Source organism: Leiobunum rupestre, chromosome 11 (assembly GCF_980474605.1).
Source record: "Leiobunum rupestre chromosome 11, qqLeiRupe1.1.hap1, whole genome shotgun sequence".
NCBI lineage: Eukaryota > Metazoa > Arthropoda > Arachnida > Opiliones > Sclerosomatidae > Leiobunum > Leiobunum rupestre.
The window spans coordinates 34305314-34326076 of NC_143394.1; the positions used below are offsets into that span (position 1 = coordinate 34305314).

Below are 20763 nucleotides of genomic sequence, written 5' to 3' on the forward strand. Positions count from 1 at the left end.
TATTTATACACAAAAGTAAATAACCACATAAGAAGTATTTTATAGAATGGTCTATTTTAGCTTGATTACAAATGTAAAATACAACACAATTTTATTTTTCAAAAATGTTTCTTAATTACAAGTCAATTTGAGGACTAAGTCAACTGGTGACTTGTAAGCCCTCATAATAGTTATATAAATTTAATAGAGCACAATGTTAACATGAATTGAACAAAAAACAACATATATGGGATAAAAACAAAAAATAAAAATAATTAAAAAAGAGGGATAAACAATTTAAGTAAGTTCATATAAGGATTTCAATAATTCCTTAGAGTTAAATTTTTAGCTATTTAGTTCTCAAACATAGGGACTGTTTTCTTAAAAGATAACTTTTAGAAATAAATTTTTGAAAAAGTAACTTTTAGAAAGTAATATTTGAAAAAGTAACTTTTATAGAAAGTAATATTTGAAAAAAAACGTTTAAAAAGTAATATTTAAAAAGTAACTTTTAGAAAGAAATATTTGAAAAAGTAACTTTTACTAAATAAATACTTAATTTAGCAAAAGTATAAAATACTACATTAAAATGAAACTGTAGACTAATAAATATATACTTGTGCTTTAATTAACAAATTCAAAAAGTTACTTGTTTTTAAACGTTAGATTTAGTAAGTTATATTTTCAAACGTTAATTTTGGTAAAGGATATTTTTAAATGTTACTATTAATAAGGGGTTACTTTTGAAGTCTTGATTATTAGTAAGGGATTATTTTAATTCGTGACTTTCGGTAAGTGATATTTTTAAAACTTCACTTATAGTAAGTTATATTTGAATGTGACTAATAGTAAGTTATATTTGAAAGTGACTTTCAGTAAGTGATTTTTAAAAGTCACTTTTAGTAAGTAATTTTGAAAGTGACTTTTAGTAAGTGATTTTTCGAAATTGATCCTTTCCGATTTCCTCCATATAAATTTCCACTTTTAATATTCGCCGCGTATGCTATATTTAATCTTCTGTGTTCGTGCAGCGGTCGAGGGCCTACCCATTATCTCGTTTTTTTGTAATAATATTAACCGTCCGGGTTGGTTTTCGGGCTCTATCAGCTTCTCGAGATAAGAAAGGAAAATAAATAAACCCCATCTTGTTTATCAAGTTAACAGATAATATGCGGCTGTAGCTATAGCCTTTGTTTTCATGAATCCCTAAACATATAAGAGCGCACTAGGAGAAAAGGGAGGAAAGATTACATACTCAAAGGCGGAGGGGCGTGGTTTTCCTGCCAGAAATCACGAATCGACCAAGGTTCTGCCCACATATTCTCTGTTAACCCGAATAAATTTTGCTTTTTTTATACGAAATGCGCAGCCGTAAGAATGCTCTCGAAAACGACGATACAATAAAGTTTTATTATAAGCGGTAACTCGATAGCGTCAACGAAATTTAATATTAAAGGAATTATTAATCACCTCCATCAGTACTCTTTTGTATTTAGGCCACTCGTTTGTATAGCATATGGGCAATGACGTATGAAAAAAAGTAGAAGGGTATTTGGTTTTTTTCCCGATCGTTCATCAAAATGCGGGAAGGAGGTTGCTGTAATATATTAAGCTCGGGATTAAATGATAGCGGAGATAACGGCGGGGATAAGGGTAAAGTTTACGCGGCGTAGTCTTACGGGTATTATCACGGACGCGAAAATTTCAACGAAGACTTTCTCGTAATGTGTACAACGTTGTTGAGTGAAACGATAATTCAACAACAAGGATCGCGGACAATCTGTTAAACATTACATAAGACAAACACGAGGATAGGGGCTTCTAGCGTACATATGTCGGTCATGGCCCCTGACAAATCCGCGAAAACTCCAATGTGAGAGAGGATTTCACGCGTTCCGTTTTAACATAATCCAAGGTTCAAGTGCCGCTACTTTAAGGCTGGTTTTCATTAGGGCAAAAACGCCACGACGGTGAACGTCGACGCGAAAAATTCCCGTTAGGCCTAATGCAATACTTTTGCGTCGACTCTCACCGTTGCGGCGTTTTTGCCCTAGTGAAAACCAGCCTTTAAGCTCTTTATTAAAATAAAAAGAGTTTCATTGCAGATTGGATAAAACGCGATTTCCAAATTAAAAGGTAGTCGACTATACACTTCAAAAAGGGCAGGAAATTAACTTGAAAAATCAGATACATTTTATTTATCTTACAAGGGTTAGATTAAAGAATTTCTAGAAAAGGAGTAGAAACTCTTCAACCTCTCTCGGATGTTCGAATGCTATTGCTTTCGCGTGATAACATTACCGGAAGCGAATTAGGGTTACTCACTTATCCCTAATTTCTATTCCTATCTGTATGTTCTTCGGTTAGATTCGCTTCTCTCCAGCCATCTGATAAAAACGTCTCTAGTAGATAAGCTGTAGCAAATAGCATCTGTTCAATGTCATTTCATTGATAAAGATTTTTCCGTGACTAAGGATCTAGCAGGCTTGCCTCGTCAGCAACGATCGTCTTCCAAATCGACATTGAGCACGATTTTATTCAATCAATGGCGCAGTTTACAGCGTGAAAAATACGCTAGAGGGCACTGGACGTAACAATTGAAGGAATCTCTTCAAATGCCGTCTAAGCAAAAATTGCGTCTAAGTAATTTATCGAAAACAACAGTTAACTCCTTAGGGGAAGTGTCCAATAGGAGTGCGCAACTTAGTTGACCAATATAGCCTTCCGAATATTGAATATATTAGGCCATCTACATTTATAAAATCGAACTACAAGTCTTAAAGGGGAACGGCCAAGCATTTCCAAATATGGCCTTATTTCCGTATCAAATGATTTAAAAGATGTTCCTTTTTTTTTCTTGAAAAAATAGCTTTTGGCCCAAAAAGTTTAAATTAAAAATAACGATAGGTGTTTGGGTTTGAATTTTCGCCGCCATCTTAGGGGCTGCCGCCAGCGCCCCTAACCCCGTATGAGCGATTTGCGAACTATCCTAACTTTTAAAATCGAGCAATTTAGGCTTAGGTCTCTTATAACTGGAAAGCGCCGCGCGTGCAAAACAAATTTTTCGCGTCTTCAGCAGCGCACGCTTTTACGTTGTTTTTCTGTCTCACCGGTTTCTCACCAGGTGTCGCGGTGGACGCGCGGTTTTCGATTTCCCGAAATTTCTTTATTTTATTAAAAATTAATCACTCAATATTTTTTGATGCGGTTTTCGCCATAAATTTTAGTTTTTAATGGGCTATAGGGCTATCTAACTGGTTAAAGCTTGACCGTTCCCCTTTAAATTCGCCCGCTTTTCGGATTTTACTTTGGTTTCGTTATAAAGGCTGTGAAAATACGGGTATCTTGTTACGTTTTATCGTTGCCATTAGCTTAAATCTAGCAAATTCCTGAAAAAATTGGGGTTGAAATACTCTAGCAAAGGGATATTACGACACTGATAAGAAGCCAATCGAAAACGCGAACCAGAAATAGCGCCGAATAAAATGGAATCGGAAACGAGGATTTTTTGTAGTGGCGGAACCAATACAATAGATTCCGTGCCCTCGCCTTGAAATGCCCAGGAATTGACTGATTCACATCTGAAAAGGGGAAAAAAATCCATTTTCAAGGCTAACGCCATAGCTTGCCAATTTTTGTAATCGTTAAGTGTTTCTCTGTTGCACCACCAGAATGAAACGTACAATTTTAAAAATAGGTATTGTTCATGCGAAGAATTTTTCTATATTTGAACTTTTATTTACAATTTTACAACTATAAAGTCTAGGGGGGGGGGGCTGAAAAGATGGTAGTCACGTGACTTTGTGAAGAACGGCAACGCCATCTATCCTAAGAATTACGAACTATTATTTATTTTATTTTGCTAATAGCGGTTTAAATTTTGATCGATTCATCTACATTATCTAATTATTATTATTGTTTAGAAAATTTTGTAATAGAAAAGTTAATTAGCTGTCTGCAGTATTTGGAAGGAATATTTTTTTCTTTACCGTCGCACGGCCAACTAGGAACACGAGTTACCGAATCGAATTTGGCTGTGATATGGTAGTCACGTGATTTTGTTTTCCCATTTTAGCAAGTTGGTTGAGACCAATTTTACTTTATAGTTTCGCCTATTAAATATTGCAGAAAATAAAATATTTTTAAATATAGATAAAAAATTTCAAATGTTTGAGCTGGCGCCATCCAGTGAATTAAAATCGTACTTCCGATGACCTTTTATAAATGATTATTTTTCCTGTTAGTAATCGGTCTATAGCAATCCTGAGAAGCCCTAAAATCTGTCGTCTTTAAAAGTGTTTATAGACCAATTCCGTAGACTACTAAGGCCCTCTATCTGACGCAATATCAAAGGCATGTAGAGGGTAGGGGGGCAATGGAAATGTAATCAAAATGACCTCCGAGGTAGCTGCATTTTTTGCCAGATAAGTCCACCGATTTGAAACAGCGATCGAGCCATCCAATCAAAATTCTGTATTCCGAATTCATTGGTAGAATTCCCCAGGGAAACCTTAAAAATTGGCGTGCAAGCGGTACGGGTTGATAATTTCGAGATTAAATGATTAGTGGGGAAGCGGTCAATATAACAATGTAGTCGTACATACAGATATAAATTAAATACACGATACTAATCTGTTTTTCTAATACGCTTTCTAACTTTCAAAGGCATTCGATTGAGATATTGGAAAATTGCTTGGTAGTGGTTCGTAAATGGACATATTTAGTAATTTGAAAGAAAGAAAAACATGTATCTAATCTATTGGATCATTAGTTTCAATTTGGTCGTTCAGTTTTGTTTCCACAGAGAGCAATGTCTGATCCGATTAAAACGTAACGAAAATAGTCGAATTTTATCCCTCATTTTTGGAACATTTTGGACCGTTTTTCTAACTAGCCAAGTATTTTAAACCGTTGACCCGTAACCGTTTAAACAATTTACCACAAACCTCTTTAAACAGTTTACAGGGTATACAATTGGACGGGAAGTTTTGGTTAGACGCGGAAACGTAATCGTTTTGGATTCACACTAATTTTTGCGTCATTTACTGTTAGGGGGCGTTGCTTTTGAAGACACGTTCGGCGTACAGGCTTGTCAAAGTCTGTGAGGGATCGCGAGTCGTGTCGGCTGGAAGGGATTATCGTCTACCATAAGTAGGCGTACATCCTGCCGAAGCTAGGCTAGGATTTTTTTATATTATTATACTTATTACCATTAGCAGCGCGAGAGAGCGAGCGACCGCGGCGAGGGTAATGCGAAGCAATTACGGAGAATGGACTTTTAACGCCGGTTTTCACGTTTCAGCGGCTCTAAACTTCCATTCTCCCTCATCTACCAGCGCCGTACTGTGCCAAACTAATGGCGAGGAACGGGGTGGACCTTGTTTGCGGGGGCTTTCAATTAGTTTTATATCTCACGCGTCACACTCTCTCTCTCTCTCGATAAGCAAATTGCGGTGATCACGCGGCTTCTTGCAATGCCCGAGAACAATACATGTAGAGCCACAGTCTGTGATTAATAGTAAAATTACGTTCATTTAATGATTTTATATGCCAAAAGTACAGTTCGTTCCAAAAGTTACGTGGCAATACGTAAATGATGTGTAAATATTAAGCTTTTTAAAGCTAATTAAGTACTTTGAAACAAAAGGGGACGGCCCATTTGGGGAGGTGGTCCGAATCTCACGAAGGTCGAGGACAAATTTTCCTGGAGGGTTTGGTCGTTCTACTAATAGCGCTGATTTGAATAGTGGTCGAATAATATGTTCATATAGCATTTTCCATTGTACTGTTCGTGATTAGCTCCGAATCCGTCGGTGACGTCATGGCTCTGACCCCGATCAAGAGAGAATTGGAATATAAGCCGGAGATTCGAACGCTTTATTCTAGAGCTGAAATGGAACACGCGAAAACATTTACTTCGAACCAACCAAAGCCGTAGGAACCCGTTAAAAACAAGCTCCAACAGCGGTCATGGAGCGCTCGAGAACAGTAAATGGAACACGCGAAAATAAATCGGAGTAGATTATCCAGTACGTGAAATGTTTGATAATATGATATAAGCCTGATCACATGGAAAACGTTATTAAAGAATACTAGAAAGTCGTAAAAAAAACCAGTACATTATTAGTGTTACATAGAGATACGTTGGATTCGAAAAGTGATTTTATAGAAAACGTTTATTACGTGGGGTGGCGGAGTGGTTAGCACTTTCACCTCGCAGCAAGAGGAACCAGGTTCTATCCCAGCTTGTGTAACTGGGTGATTCACCTCGAAGCAAGAGGAACCAGGTTCTATCCCAGCTTGTGTAACTGGGTGATTCACCTCGCAGCAAGAGGAACCAGGTTCTATCCCAGCTTGTGTAACTGGGTGAAAACTAGGAACAACTCCTACTGAACAACTTTCCGAGCTCTTCGGTTTATTCTTCCATAAAAACTTGTTGAGGTTAACGACAATAGGTGACCACCACCCTCCTACGCATTGTAACCCGGTCATCTGAATTAATGGCTTTAAAAGTCGCTTGATGACTTATAGGCTTTAGGTGGTGCCTCGGGTATTAGCCTAGCTGATTATTATTATTACGTCACCGTGAGATGGCGTTCAAGTTGATCCGCTAGCTTCCAATATTTGTTGGACCGAGCAGGTTGCCAGAACTTGGACAATAGTTTTACCAGTATAAATACAAAACTAGTTGAATGTCCATTCGCAGATGCACAAACTTCAATTTGGTTGTTTGGAATCAACTATTCTCTTATTTTACACAAGGAATACTTTCGCATTAACCGAAGGCTCGAAAATCTAGAAACATAGCCGCTTCGCCCTTGAAAATGTGACACGTAGTAAAGGTGCCAAAATCGATTCCTAGTAATATTATTATTCTTAACGCTAACTACAGTTTCCTCTATTCGAAATTACCTGATAGAATAACAGTATTTAGTTCCCTTTTTACATTCGGGCTAGACCGGACTATTACCTTTGATATTTGCCGTCACACACGCGATTGTCGGTATTGGACCACCAGTCTCGCCTCGCACTAACGAAGCGTACCGGAGATTGAATAAATGTAAGGACCTATATTTATCCGCATTGGCGACCTACTAGAGTAAAAATACGACCAAAGAAGATCCACCGACAAGTCTTCGCTAGCTTATAAAGTTTTGCATTTGAAACGCAGAAATATCGGGTTTTGTCCTTTCGTTTTCAAGGGTAGATGCACCTACTCCCGAGGGCCCATAAATAAATAAAAAAACCAAAAAGATAGGCCTAACGATTGTTCTCTCTCGGAAAGGACGGGGGGTGGAATTCGCCAAAAAGAGGGATCGTTAGTAATGAAGTTCAAGGGTCGGGTTTGGACCCCCCTCTTTCGGAAGAGGAGCGGGAGAAGGTGGAATCGATCCAAAGATCCCTGGAAAAGGGGCTAATGCAGGGTGGGATGATGTATTAGCCTCTAATCTGACTATCATTTACTACTAACTCCATCTCGTAATGAGTTTAAACGAAAGGAAATCGGATGCCATCTATTTACTCGAGGAAGGATTGCCAACTTAACTAGACGGTAGGGTTAAAGGCGGAGCTAGAGTAAAGTCAACGTACTTTCGTTATCTACCCCCGTGGCCCGATCTAGACACTGCTTTTGATTAGGTAGCAAAGAGGCTGAGAATAGTATCGGGGTCAGCCGCGACTTTTACCTTGAGTGTATCCGGAGAGATTCCGCGCACGGGAGCTTTACTCGGGGAACTTTTCATGACCCAGATGCTCGTAAACAAGACTGTGACGTAAACGCGACTATGTTCTGTTACCATGTATTTATTGTGTCGAAACCCGTTCGGTGTGTTTTTTGGTTTTTCGCAATAAGAATAATTTTGGCCTACTAATTCGCTTAGCTCCCCTGTAAAAGTGTTCTACCCGCATCGCTTCAGTGTACATGGCGAAGTGAATTTACAGGGGTTTGGTCCGCACGCGAATGAATGTTTTATTTATGAAGATTCGTTTCTTAGTTCTTATTTTTGGAGTCGTAAATTTCCCCAGTTTAACAGCAAATTGTTCGTGGCGACAATCAAGCGATAAATGAACGCTTCCTCGGAAATTAGGGCTTGCCGTTTTAGAAACAAGATGCCACCTAGGAGCAACAAACATAGCACCCCACACAAGGAGAACGCAACCCGTCAAAAGTCGTGCATTTTTTTGTGTACATAATACATTTTTCATTGGTTAGACGCTTTAGCGCTTGCTGCCTTCGGAAGGGGAAAATTCGGAAATTGTCTTCCCCCCGCCCGTAAAACGTTCAGCGTAAAGGCTCATCCAATGAAATTTGTACACAACACCGCGTTAGCGTGTTTAAAGGCTAGCTGCGTTCTCCTTGCGTTGGTTGCTCCTAGATGCCACGGAAATTTGAGTTTAAACCAATCCCCATTGTGTTAAGAATATTGATATTCCGTTATCGATTGATGTATCCTTTCTATCCCCGAAGGCCCAAATTGATGTAGCGACCGTGAGGGTTCAATATTGATGTCCTATTTACATAGATTAATACAACGCTACCAGACTAAGTAGCCGTTGATTGTAAATCTCTCTTTTTTTTAAATAGAGCTAATACCCAAGGCACCACCTTCGACCACATAAGCAATGTTGTTTGTGCGTGATCAAGTAACAGGTGGCCGGGTTACAATGCGTAGGAGGGTGGTGGCAAGCCCTTCATGCCACGCGAGCCAAAAGCTCCCTACACTAACTATTACCGTTAACCTCAGCAAGTTTTTATGGGAAGGGGAAACCGAAGATCTCGGTGGAAAACCCCTTTAACCAGTGGGGAGATAACTTACAAACTCTACGCAGAAGGAGTGGTTCCGGATTTTCACCCAGTGCCACTAGCTGGGATCGAACCCGGCTCCTCTTGCTGCGAGGCTAAAGTGCTAACCACTCAACCACCCCACTTTCACTGCGCAGTTCAAGGTCAGAGATCTGAGAATTGCCTAAAAAATCAAACTTAATTTCAGAAATGTGTCCTAACCATTGATTGATACGTCATTTATCGTTTTAACCCATTACGGTTGAAGAGTTCAGTACACTCTTAAAACAAAAGGTGTATTTTCTTGTCCCATATTTAACACCTTAACAGGTTTATAAAGGATGTTATTCTACACATTAAAAAGCAGTTTTCCTGCTACGGTGTTTATTTACACTGTTTGGGATGCTTAGGTCCTCCGTTTTGGTTACTTTTTTATACAGTTTGTGGTATAAACCTATTCCCTTCAGGGTACAAGACTACTCCTTTTAGGGTACCAAACGACTCCCTTCAGGGTGCTACAATACTCCCTTTAAAGTGTTAAAATACTCCTTTTAGGGTACTAAACTACTGGCTTAAGGGAGCTACACCCTTACGAGGTGTTAAATCACTCAATTTACTGGGTAATATAACACCCTTTATACACCTTTTCAAGTTTTTAATTTGGGACAATAAAAATCCCTTTAGATCGTTTAAATTAACATTAAAGAGTGTTTTTTTACAGATATTACACCCTTAATATACCATTAAAACACCCTTTGTTTTAAGAGTGTACAGTACGTCGCGCCTAAAATGGCAGCCGTTATTTTAATTTATCGAGCTGTCCACGTAACGGTGTCGTGCGCTACAAGTAATCTCTACTTTCATGCTCCCGAAAGTTTAAACTGGATAGTTCACGATATTTTCCGGAGCGAGGGAAGGATAGGCCATATCAAAGACATACTAATAACGATATGAATAATTAAGTAATTTTTACGGCGCTTTTCACTTAATTCCACGGAGGTCGATAAATGAAAACGTCAGTGTTGAAAGTTCTCCGAACGACTCGCGATTTACGATTAAAAATAATAGCTCTGGCGTTAGTCGCTTATCGATTAAGTAATTAAATACGGAGGCAACTCTTTTCCGGGCTTCGATTCTCGAAACGTACCCTGTTTCTAGCGTGTTTTAAGTATTTCGTTTTTTCTTTGCTCGCGTAACGGCGAGCTCTTAATCACGACTTAATGTATTTATCGGTCGCAGGTCGTCGGCCGGAAGCAAGCCAACAGGGGTTCCGATTAACTGGAAATCGTCGCCCAGCTCAGTGGTGGCCACGAAGCGTCAGGGCCCTCCCCCGCGTTCCCCCGCCCTTGACCAACCCCCCTCGTACCCTCCCCCTCCCCCTCCCTCTTCTCCCTCGCCGTCCAGCTTGTCCGCAGCCTCGTCCGCATCCTCCGGCCATTCTTCCCTCGATTCGGACTCGCATCCACTCGGCAAACGACATGTAGAGGTGAGTGACCAACTGACCATCGCTCCCAACTTTCTTAATACAATTAAGACACCAGACATCACCATTTTTCTCTTCCGTCCGCGCAGAGACACGCAGCTAGCCGCGAAGAGAGGCACCATCATCACCACCGAGAGCGCAAAACCGATTCAGTCTCCAGCAAGACGGGTTCCGTCTCTACGCAAAGTTCCGCTACTTCGACCACTTCCGGCACCGTTAAAGGGACCCGGAAACGTCAAGAAGCTTCGGCCAGCGAGAGCGAAACCAGCGGGGACGACGACCTGAGTGTTGGCGGCTCGCGCCTGAAACGAGGCGGCTACGGCAGGAACAGGTAAGGAATTAAACTAACCTCCACCCATTAATAATAATAATAATAATAAACGTTAATACCGAAAGCACCACCTTGGCCGAGGCAAGTTTTAGGATGGAGCGAGATCCAATTATAGCACCCCCTCCCCCTTGCTTACCCCTAATATAAAAATATTTTATCCTTTGTTTTTCTTTACCACTGAAACGACCCCTGAGAGGCCGCTCCATTCGCCCTATGGTAGGGCCGGCCCTTCACCTTCTAAGACCCAAGTCATCGAGCGACTTTAATGCCTTAAAACAGGTGGCCGGGTTACAATGCGAAGGAGGGTGGTGGCAAGCCTTCGTGTAAACACGATCAAAACATTACAAACGATCGAGTTAAAATTCCACCTAAAATACTCGAATCAATCCATATTGGCGAGCCCGTGACCGAGGAGAAATTTAAAGAAAGAGTTTAACTCCAATCCACTACACTACGCGCGTAAGTCACGTTAGTATAGTTAAGAAGGCGTCAACATTAAAATAGAACGCGTAATACCGAAGTCACGCGCACGTCCCCTTAATCCGCCGCCTTAAAACGTCTACGTCTTTATTGACAGCGCGGCGTTGTATTTAAATTATCTATGGATTTTAACGCGTCAGTCAAGGTCTCGTTGACCTTTTCGCGAAGAGCCAAAGACGAGCGCAGTCGGTTAAGGAGAGTCCCGCGTAACGGTCCGCGCTCCTGGCCTCCTCTAAATATACCCTCGCGACCGAAAAAGATACGAAAAAGGCACCCTCGTGAGGATCAAATGAAAACGAAAGCGGTATTCCAGGTATTCGCTACCCCACGCGACTAGTGACGAGTGAGCGACGTTTCCAGCGAAAGGAAGAGCACGCCGAAGATAGCAGCGAGTGTTCAGCGGCGACGCAACGGGGCGCCTGAATGAAAACGGGTATCAACGGCGTTTTCATCGTCATAGTCTCCGTCTTGGATCCCTCGTTCAACTAATTTGGGATTGTCACGACACTCGTCTTTAAATATTACAGTAGGTTCTTTCGCGTCGTCTAACTCCCACCGCATCTTCGTGACGTATGGGTCCAGCCCCCGAAAGCGTCGCGCGAACTCCCTCTTTTTCAAAAAGCTCATAAACCCAACGCTGACGGATCGAGAGAGGGATAGAGCGCCCTCTTTAGCCAGTATTGCGGAAGAGGCGAAGTTAGTCATGACGGGATTGTTAAGGGGAGATTTTCTTATTATAGCTCCGCTGAGAGGAACCGCCCTCTTTCGGCCCGGAATTGGATCACGACCCCGGTGGTTACCTCAAGAAGGATTAAAAATAAAAGAAGCGAGGGATAAGACCTTTTTTTCGCCGCCGCTCTCTCTCTCTCTCTCTCTCTCTCTCTCTCTCGATGGCCGGGTTTACATTCTGTTACCCAACATTTACGGCGCTTGTCACGAGGTTTGCCTCGTGGTTTTTTCCGACGTTACGTAACATTAACAAATTCAATAACAAATAATCTTCCAAAGCGGCTCTATGTAGAATTAGAGACAAAAACAATTAAGATAAATTTAGCGATATTTTGACGTGACAAAAACACAATGGAAAACCACCCCATCTCGTTTATCATATCAGTATGATAATGGAAGGATTATTCAAAATAATCTCACATGTACAAATTTTAAATACGGGTGTGTTTTTTAAAACGAGGTTAAATTATAATGACATAAGCGAAAGGCGCGCGTTAGGCAAATGAGTCCCCATTTAAATAATGGTAATAAGCTCATTACTTAATTGATTGCGGTAACGCTTACTGGGTTGGGAGAGTCGAGGAATACTTATACCAAGCTGATCGTTGCGTCTCCGCAGAGATAATACAGGGACTTGGAATTCCATCGATCCGACATTCTGTCTCTGAAAACTAAACCGAAAGATTTTTAACATTTAATTTTAAAATTTTCCCAAATTAGAAATTCGCGAATGTAGTTTAGCAAATGGTCTTTCGAATCACGACCAATGACTGATGATATAAAGCATCATGTTATATGATCAATATCTTTCTAATCGATGAAATATTACTTTAAAAATAAACGTAAGGTCAATAAAATAATGTTTTTGAAGGACCGATTTTTAGTAACAAACCATAAACTTTAAAAACACAACATTTAGGATAAAATAACTTTTCAAAAGTAACCGGAAAAAATAAGCTTTTAAAGACCAATATTTAGTCAATAAACTTTGAAAGACCAATAGTTAGCGAATAAAACTAAACTTTCAAAGTCTAGCATTTAGCGAACAAAACTAATCTTTTGAAGAATAGCATTTAGGGAAAAAGCAGGAAATTAAATTAATTTAAATTAAACGTTCTTTATCTGAAAACCAACGTTGATCTCTGCACGTTTTTTGACAATAAAATTCTATTCCATTTCCCAATTTGCATTAAATAACCGTAAAAATGTCTTTAATTTAATTTTCAAAAGAATTAGATAACTTGAAAGACCCTGTATATAACGAAAAACAAGAAAAGTACCGCCCAGACTGCTTGAATGGTAATAATTTGCACTTTCAATGTCACGGCATTCTTCCGCCCGCCCTAAACCAGCCCCTCCGACAAATCCATTTTATACAGATCGCTTTCCTGCCAGCAGAAGTGTAACGGGCTCCCGAATTTCATTAGTGGTCCGACCAGGTTTTTCTTACGAAATCCAAGGTTTTTTATATTTCTAAAAAAGGGGGGATAAAGTGGGAGGGATACCCGAAACGTTGGTCCGCATATTAATTCTGTCGTATACCTTTACCCTCATCCCACCCGCGTGCCACCCCCTTCGGATCTCCAAACGTAGCTTTCGCCGCTAAACTCTCACCGCCAATCAAGCTAGTTTTTATAAAAATACGATCGGCGAGCGTGGATGATAAGGCTTGGGATCTGTTGAGTCGAGGCCGAAACGTGCCAAAAAATGTATTCAGGTCGCGTATAGGCGTTACGCGTATCGCGTTCACTATCGACACAGAGCGAGAGAGAGAGTAACATTTTCGTTTTTGCATCCTCCGACTTCGATTACGCTTTTCGGCTGGTGCGAGCGCCGTAGTTCGTTAAAAACACAATAGATAGTGTTTTTTTTCGTCCAAACGCGAAACACGAAAATGGTAAATGTTTCCTTAACGAAGTACGAATGTCAGAAACGAAGATGTTGACGTTACCAGGAAAAGAAACTGTTTAATATCGGAGTGAAAAAAGGGTAGAGGGAGCCACTTTGCGCGTATACTTTCTACGCCGCGGGGCCAAATACGAGTTTTTTTCCGCTAAATTTAATGCGACGAATCAAGAATCAGAGGACGAAAGTCGCCGGGCCCAGTTCCAAAGTCGTCAAATGCTTAATTGAGAAATATCGTTTGTGCGTCTAAGATCGAATTTGAATTAATATCCCGGCGATCCGCGACGGATCAACAGGCTTAAGATGGAAAAGGAAACGTTCGACGCGCTATGACAGCCCGGTAAATCGGACTTTCTTTTTCATTTGCACGTTCATTTGACGAGTGTAATTGGGAATTCTGGTGTTTTCGAGATTAAGTCGCGTTTAGCGTGAACGTTCCTTTTTCAATTTTAGTCGGAATTTTCTCGGTGGTTTCGTTTTGTTCTAACGGGTATGGAATTGGTTTATTTTTTGGATGGCAGCCTACTGAGATCGGGGAGATGTATCAGCATGCCGAGCATCGTAACCAGTCAGGTAGTGGCGGTCGCCATCAGCCCACCGGCCACTCCGCCGCCCGTGCTGCGAGAGGTCAAAATCAAAGCCAAGAAAACGTCCAGAGAGGAGAAATTGGAGGCCAAGAACGGACGTAGGAAGGTCGCGGAGTCACCCGCCGACGATTCCGGAGTCTATCAGCTCGACCACACGCGCAGCCCCAGCGACAAGAGCGGCGGACACCTTCTGTCGTCGGAGGCCAACACACCGTCGTCCGGCATCGATGTCGCCACTACCGGTAAGCGAACGCGAAGCGATACGTCCTCGACTAGTATCTCATGTTCCAACGATGAACTTGTATCGACCTTGAAAACAGTGGCGACGTCTGTTAAAGACAATAAAGAGACAAGCTTAACGGTTCCTGCGAACGGAAACTCGGTGCGGGCGCCGAGTCAATCCTCCGGCAGCGGGCCCAAGAGGCAACGAGACCACTCTCAGGGGTCGGGAGGAGGAGGGTCAAGGGTCAAAGAAACCTCCGCTAACAACGGCGGTGGCAGTCACGAACGCCGCTTCCATAGAAGGTTCCCCCAAGTCGCCACGGACGAAGAGTTGGTAGATCGTAAGTCAACGAGTCACGCTAATATTCTGGAACGTGAGAATCTTCTAAATGGTTCTTCCTCCATCTCTTTAGATTTCTCGTGCGCCCTAGTGGCGGACATCCTCTTGCAAGGGGTGCTGTACATCTCGTCGAACTACTTCGCCTTCTACTCGAACATCTTCGGCTTCAAGACGCAGTTCCTGATTCCCGCTCATCAGGTTCTCAAAGTGACCAAAGAGAGAACCGTCAAGATTATTCCCAACGCCGTTGGAATCAAAACCCAAGAGAGAAAGGTAAATTAACTCTTAATCACATTTCATTTAATCCGAGTCTATAACTACAATCTATTGTTTTCTTAGTACGTATTCGGTTCTCTCCTATCGCGAGATGCAACTTACAAAACACTATTATCCGTTTGGAGCAAAGTGGTTGATCCCGTAAGTTCATAACCATTCTTTCGAATTTAATTGTACGCACGGAAAAGCTACTTTGTCTTTTGAATATTGAACGCTCATACATATGGCTTATAGAATTTTCATCGTTGCTTAGTGTTTTGTTACGGAGTTAATCAATAAAATTGTGGGGATCTTCCGTATAGAAAGAGTTCCATTTCATTTTTTAAATTGGAAGTGTAACTTTTTCGTTTTCATCAATATGAAGCACATTTGACGCGTCACTGTTCTGTTTTTGGTGCACACGCTTGTGTTTTCTTTCTCATTTTCGCTCGCTTTTTTATCTCTCTCCACTGTTGCTCTCTATTACACCACCACCATTGTATTGTCACACGCAAACGACACCTTCCTGACCAACGCAGGAAGTTATCAGCTTAATTGAGGACAGTGAGACCGACAACGCTTCGAATGCCCCGGCCCAGGTATAGACTGAATTTGAAAAATACCCCCGTCATTTCCCTTATTTTTTGTCATCCGTGCTTTGAAAGTTCCCCTTATCCCACTAAACGCTGCCGCAAAACACCGGTCCAACCACCTAATCAAGTATATACGACGGCGATATTAACATCCAAAATCGCGTCTTTTCCTGTGAAATAGCAATGCTCCGAGGAAGAGCTTGAAGAATTCAGAGGAGTCAAGTCCATTTTACCCTGTCTGGCACCGGATGGAATGGACATGGTGGAGGAAGAGTCGGGGGCTGGTTCCCACGTCTCGTCCTCGGCCTCTGTCCCTTGCGAGGCCGGCAAAGACGTACCCTTGACCAAAGGAATGGACTCCACTTCGGCCGTTTCCTCTTGCCACTGGTACCCCGGAAAAGGTACGATACCAAATATTCCCTTCCCTCAATACGCCTCGTACGAATTTCGCCATTTACGTCTATTAATTGCAGAATTATTTTTAAAAGTGGAGTCCATTTGTATCAGCTTCAACAAGTAAGTTTTATTAAACTTAAAAATGAACCCAAAACGATTACTACAACTAAATTTCATTTTCAGATTGCCAAAAACATCTTTAATGTTACTAATTTCTACCTTCTTGTAAGTATGACGATATTTTCCCAGACAGTTGAGGGGTTAGGCAAACAACTAGACGTTATAACGGGAACCTTAACTGATGCATGGCACGGTCGAAGACTAAACGTTCCCGTTAATGACGCAGGGTGTTTAACCCCTCTATTAACTGACGTGGTCCGATATTGATAAGTATATTGTTTAAGGTTGGTGCTTCTATTCGCTTCGGCAAGCGTTCTCATCTTCCGCATAGCTATCGTGCACAAACGAATATCCACCGCGGAAAAATCGCAACCAGAATGGGTTTACAGGTGAGCTTAAGAGATGTGGCCATCCATCCGTCTATATAACCTAGATAATCGTCGATGACAAATTAAAGAGTCACTTATAGGCCGCGGCTGAGTTCGCATAAATCTCATTTCTTTTTTGTACGTAGACTGAATGCGTACCACGACATCTTCAAAAAACAGAATCAGGCGCTGTCGGAGGAGGTTTCCCAATTGACTGAGCGGCTCAAAGAGACCATCGATCAACTAAATCAGGTCCGTGTATGTGTTTATAGACCCACTTTCCAATACTTTAGAAACCGGGATGCTAAAGGGACAATTCCCAGTAGCCCGATACATCAACGTTTAACACAGGAAAAACAAAAACCCCTTGAGACTATACTCGTTTAACGTTTTTCTCTTGAAAGTCTAAGTATCCAAACGGGCTCGCAGTGCAAAATATTTTCGGTTGGTCGAATACCAGATTTGCCTGGTTAGCTAAACAAGCCAACTACCATCCATACTGGAGTCAACTAGGCTCGACATTCACTTTATAGACGCAAATCTTTCCTTAAAACTGTTTTAAAACGAAATAAAAAGAAAACCTCTCCGTTAGGCTTAGCTCGATATTTTTGCGTCAACCCTCGCAGTGGTGGCGTTTTTGACTTTTTGAAAACCAACCCTTATTTCTTGCACCGCTTTAAGCCCAAGCAGCAAGGACCATACAAAAAGTAGCTCACACGTCCAGGTTCCAAGTCGAGGTATCCGACATTTACAAGGTTTGCGTACGGGAAGTAACGGGATTTTGAATCTCAGTGATTTCAGAAATCAGAACGGTTTCGCGTTGATTTCTGTTATTTAGGCTAATTTTGAGATAATGTAACTGATTTTAGACCAGATTTCAGGATTTTCAAGTTGATTTCGAAATTTCTGAAATTATTTTTCTCTAGAGTGTACGGGTTTTGTAGAAGTGTCGGACCCCTCGTTCCAAGTATTAATAATTCCTAACTTAGTTGCTGCATCGGTTTGTTCGAAGCGCCGCGGCCTTTTCAAGCAGTAGCGTTGTTTTAATAAGTGAAAAATGTTGTCCTTAGATGCGTCGACCATTAGAGGATCTCTTCGCGAGTTCCGCTTTCGCTCAGGGCAATTTTTGCAAACATTCGGGACAGGCCAGAGACACAGAGTCAATGACGAGGTCCTCCGCGGAGGAACGAGAGGACACGGTGGCTAGAGAGTCGAACCAATACCAAACGTACATTCAGGAGGAACATCAATGGAGAGAAGAGACGTGATAGCTCGCCTCATTTTGTTCGTACATAAATTAATTGCGTAACAATTATTTACCAAATTATCGCGCGCTATATAGACAATTCGTTAACTGTCGATTTTTGTTCGTTTTCGAAAGAATTGTTAGAGGTACTTTTTCGTTCCTTAATTAGTTTTATATAGAAAAGAAATGTTTGAAAAAAAAACGCGTGTTGTTTTGAGTATTTTGTCATAGTTCTATATATATATTTGTTATTTTTATTCAAATGTTTATTGTTAGGATAAAAAAAAATCACATTCAACGTTATAATGTTGAGCAGCTACAGTTCGTAGGTTTTCTTTTATATTTTACAGGCAAACTAGTTATATTTTTGTATAAACAAATAGTTAATTTTTTGTTGGGTATAGATTGTGACGTAGCTACGTTACTTAAGTAATTTTTATTTGCTAAAGATTTTTCACAGCCCCACCCACCCGTTCTACGTCAATTTTTACCCCCTTGCCCCCCCCCCTCCCAACAATAATCGACGATTTATGAAAAATATTTAATTGCAATGATTAAAAATATAATTATGTTCCTATGACCAGACGATATACACTTTCGCCCACGTGAAACGCCAAATTTAATCCACGGCAGTCCGATATATGCAAAATATAGAAGACTAAATTATGTAAATTATTCTTAAATCTACACTATCAAGATAGCGACGAAACAGCCAATTTTACAACTAAAAAAAAAGGGTAGCGGAACGATTAGAAAACCTTTACACTTAAAAATTAAACAGTCAGTTTACAGCGCTAAAATGAACAAAAAATCCGAGAAGTCTTCGCGTATTTTTCACTCGCCACGAGGTACGACCAAATATAAAGAAAAATATAGTCTATTTCGTATATAATGTCTTCTTGTTCCCGCGAATAAATTAGGCTTCAGAACTTCGCGTTGTTTTGCGAGGAAAAAAAAAGCGAAACCCTGTACGATGAAAAATACTCGAATTTTAAGTCAATAGAGAGATTAAACATTGCGAAATGCCCGGAAAGAAAAAAGTATAAAAATAATGGCTTTAACTAGTTCATTTTGTAAGCCCATCGAAAAGTGTAAGCTAAGCGTTTTGCAGTGATTAAACTCTTTTAAAGAAGCAAAGCTTAAAAATTTAAGAAAAAAAAAGATTAAGACTCTGCCGTCCATATCCGTAATTATATATATATTCAAAAATAAATTCTAGTCAATATTATTTCCTTATGCCCTTTCGTATAATTAGAAAAATAAATAATAAAATTAGAAGTTAATAAATTTTAGAAGGAAAATGTCGGATAAAATTACGAAGAGAATGAAATATTTTGCGCGTATTTCAATGTTTTTGTCAAAACTGTGATGTAACAAAAAATAAGAGATAACGCAGGTACGAATTAGGCTATAATCAAAGGAACGAAAGACAGAAGATGAATAACAACCCCGCAAACGTTTAAGAATTTTTAAAAATATCCTCTTCAATCTATCTGAATTTGCGAGTGCTTTAATGAATTCTTCACAAAAAATCTCTCTATCGCGTAGTTTTGGAAGAGACACAAAAACGCGAATAAAATGATAAGCTATAATATTAAAATAAATATCCTTCAGAATCAGAACTTACGATTTCACTTTATATTTTAAATACTGTAAAAAGCGAGAGATAAACCCAATTATCAAATTAAAAAAAACTATTTTAAAAAAACCCCGCCCCTTCTAAGAAATCTTCTTAATCGAGTTTTACTAAATTAATGTTTAAAAAGAAAAGAATAAATAAAAAAAAATTAAAATTTCAACTTTCCCCAAAATATAAGATAATCTATAGAAATGTATAAAATTACTTCTTAAAATATCTTCCAAAAAAAAACTACTTAAAAGAAAACATTTTTCTTTTCTTTAACCGGTTTAAGCGTATAAATTCTATACGTCTGTGACGTCTGTCGCATTTGAAAATCGCCAGAATTAACCTTGGGGGTTTTAGGGTATATAGTTAATTTAGAAATATTACGGTCGAGGCTCGATAAAGGCAGACTGTACCGTCTCCCAGCCTACGACTATATAGTATCATTTCACCTTGAAAAAAACTTTCAGTTTATACTCTCGTTATATGTATACTCGTATGAAGAAAAATACATTAAATCATTATGGCATATTAATATAGGTGTACAATTTCATATATTTATTACCCATACTCGCGCAACCCATGGAAAGAGAGGGGGGATTAAATAGCAGTCAGGCTTGGCTTACCTCGATGATAAGTACCGTCCGAGACATATTTATTCCTAACTACCAACACTGTTCAATTAAAATGGTTAGAAAAAATGCAAAAATTTCAATATAATTAAAAAAATAATGATCATCAAATATTTCTTAAGTTTACTTAAATTATTCAATAAAATATTAAATTATCTGACAATTGTTTTATTTCGTACAGGTTAAATTCTTAATTGTTAAATACAGGGTGTTTCAAAAGGTTATGCAAAAAGTTTAAAGAGTTGTAGGGGGTGAGTTGAGAAGTATGCCTGTTTTTTTTCCATTTTCCTACGATGAGTTAAAACAACGACAGAGAGCTTCAAAGTGTGACCTACTAGCCCCTTAAAGTAGGCTGCAATAAGCGCAAAACCAAGCAGCAGGGACTTTAAATACTGTTTAAGTTAACTTTTTACGCTGGTTACTTCGGTTAAATTGTTTACAAACTCCTTTTTTACCTGTCACACGGACCCCAACCTTAATGTTCGCGTTTCCTTGCTGCTTGGTTTTGCGCTTATTGCAGCCTACTTTAAGGGGCTAGTAGGCCACACTTTGAAGCTCTCTGACGCTCTTTTAACTCATCGTAGGAAAAGGGGGAAAAAACAGGCATACTTCTCAACTCACCCCCTACAACTCTTTAAATATTTTGCATATCCTTCTTAAACACCCTGTATATTATAATTTACTAGGTCTG

The 20763-nt window shown here is 40.0% G+C and overlaps 1 protein-coding gene across 5 annotated transcripts in view; it reads left to right on the top strand.

Annotated features, from left to right (window-relative positions):
• LOC149922351 (uncharacterized) overlaps nucleotides 1-19975 on the top strand; it is a 28062-nt gene extending 8087 nt beyond the window's left edge. The window contains exons 2-14 of one of the 5 annotated variants that reach the window (XM_090163045.1): nucleotides 10001-10247; nucleotides 10334-10575; nucleotides 14211-14518; nucleotides 14597-14839; nucleotides 14912-15111; nucleotides 15178-15255; nucleotides 15633-15692; nucleotides 15868-16087; nucleotides 16160-16202; nucleotides 16266-16307; nucleotides 16487-16591; nucleotides 16717-16822; nucleotides 17641-19975. In XM_090163045.1, the coding sequence (XP_090019171.1) occupies nucleotides 10001-10247; nucleotides 10334-10575; nucleotides 14211-14518; nucleotides 14597-14839; nucleotides 14912-15111; nucleotides 15178-15255; nucleotides 15633-15692; nucleotides 15868-16087; nucleotides 16160-16202; nucleotides 16266-16307; nucleotides 16487-16591; nucleotides 16717-16822; nucleotides 17641-17838 (2092 nt within the window). In that variant the 3' untranslated portion in view covers nucleotides 17839-19975. The other 4 variants (XM_090163046.1, XM_090163047.1, XM_090163048.1 and 1 more) reach the window with 4 other exon arrangements.
• The last annotated feature ends 788 nt before the right edge of the window (nucleotides 19976-20763 follow it).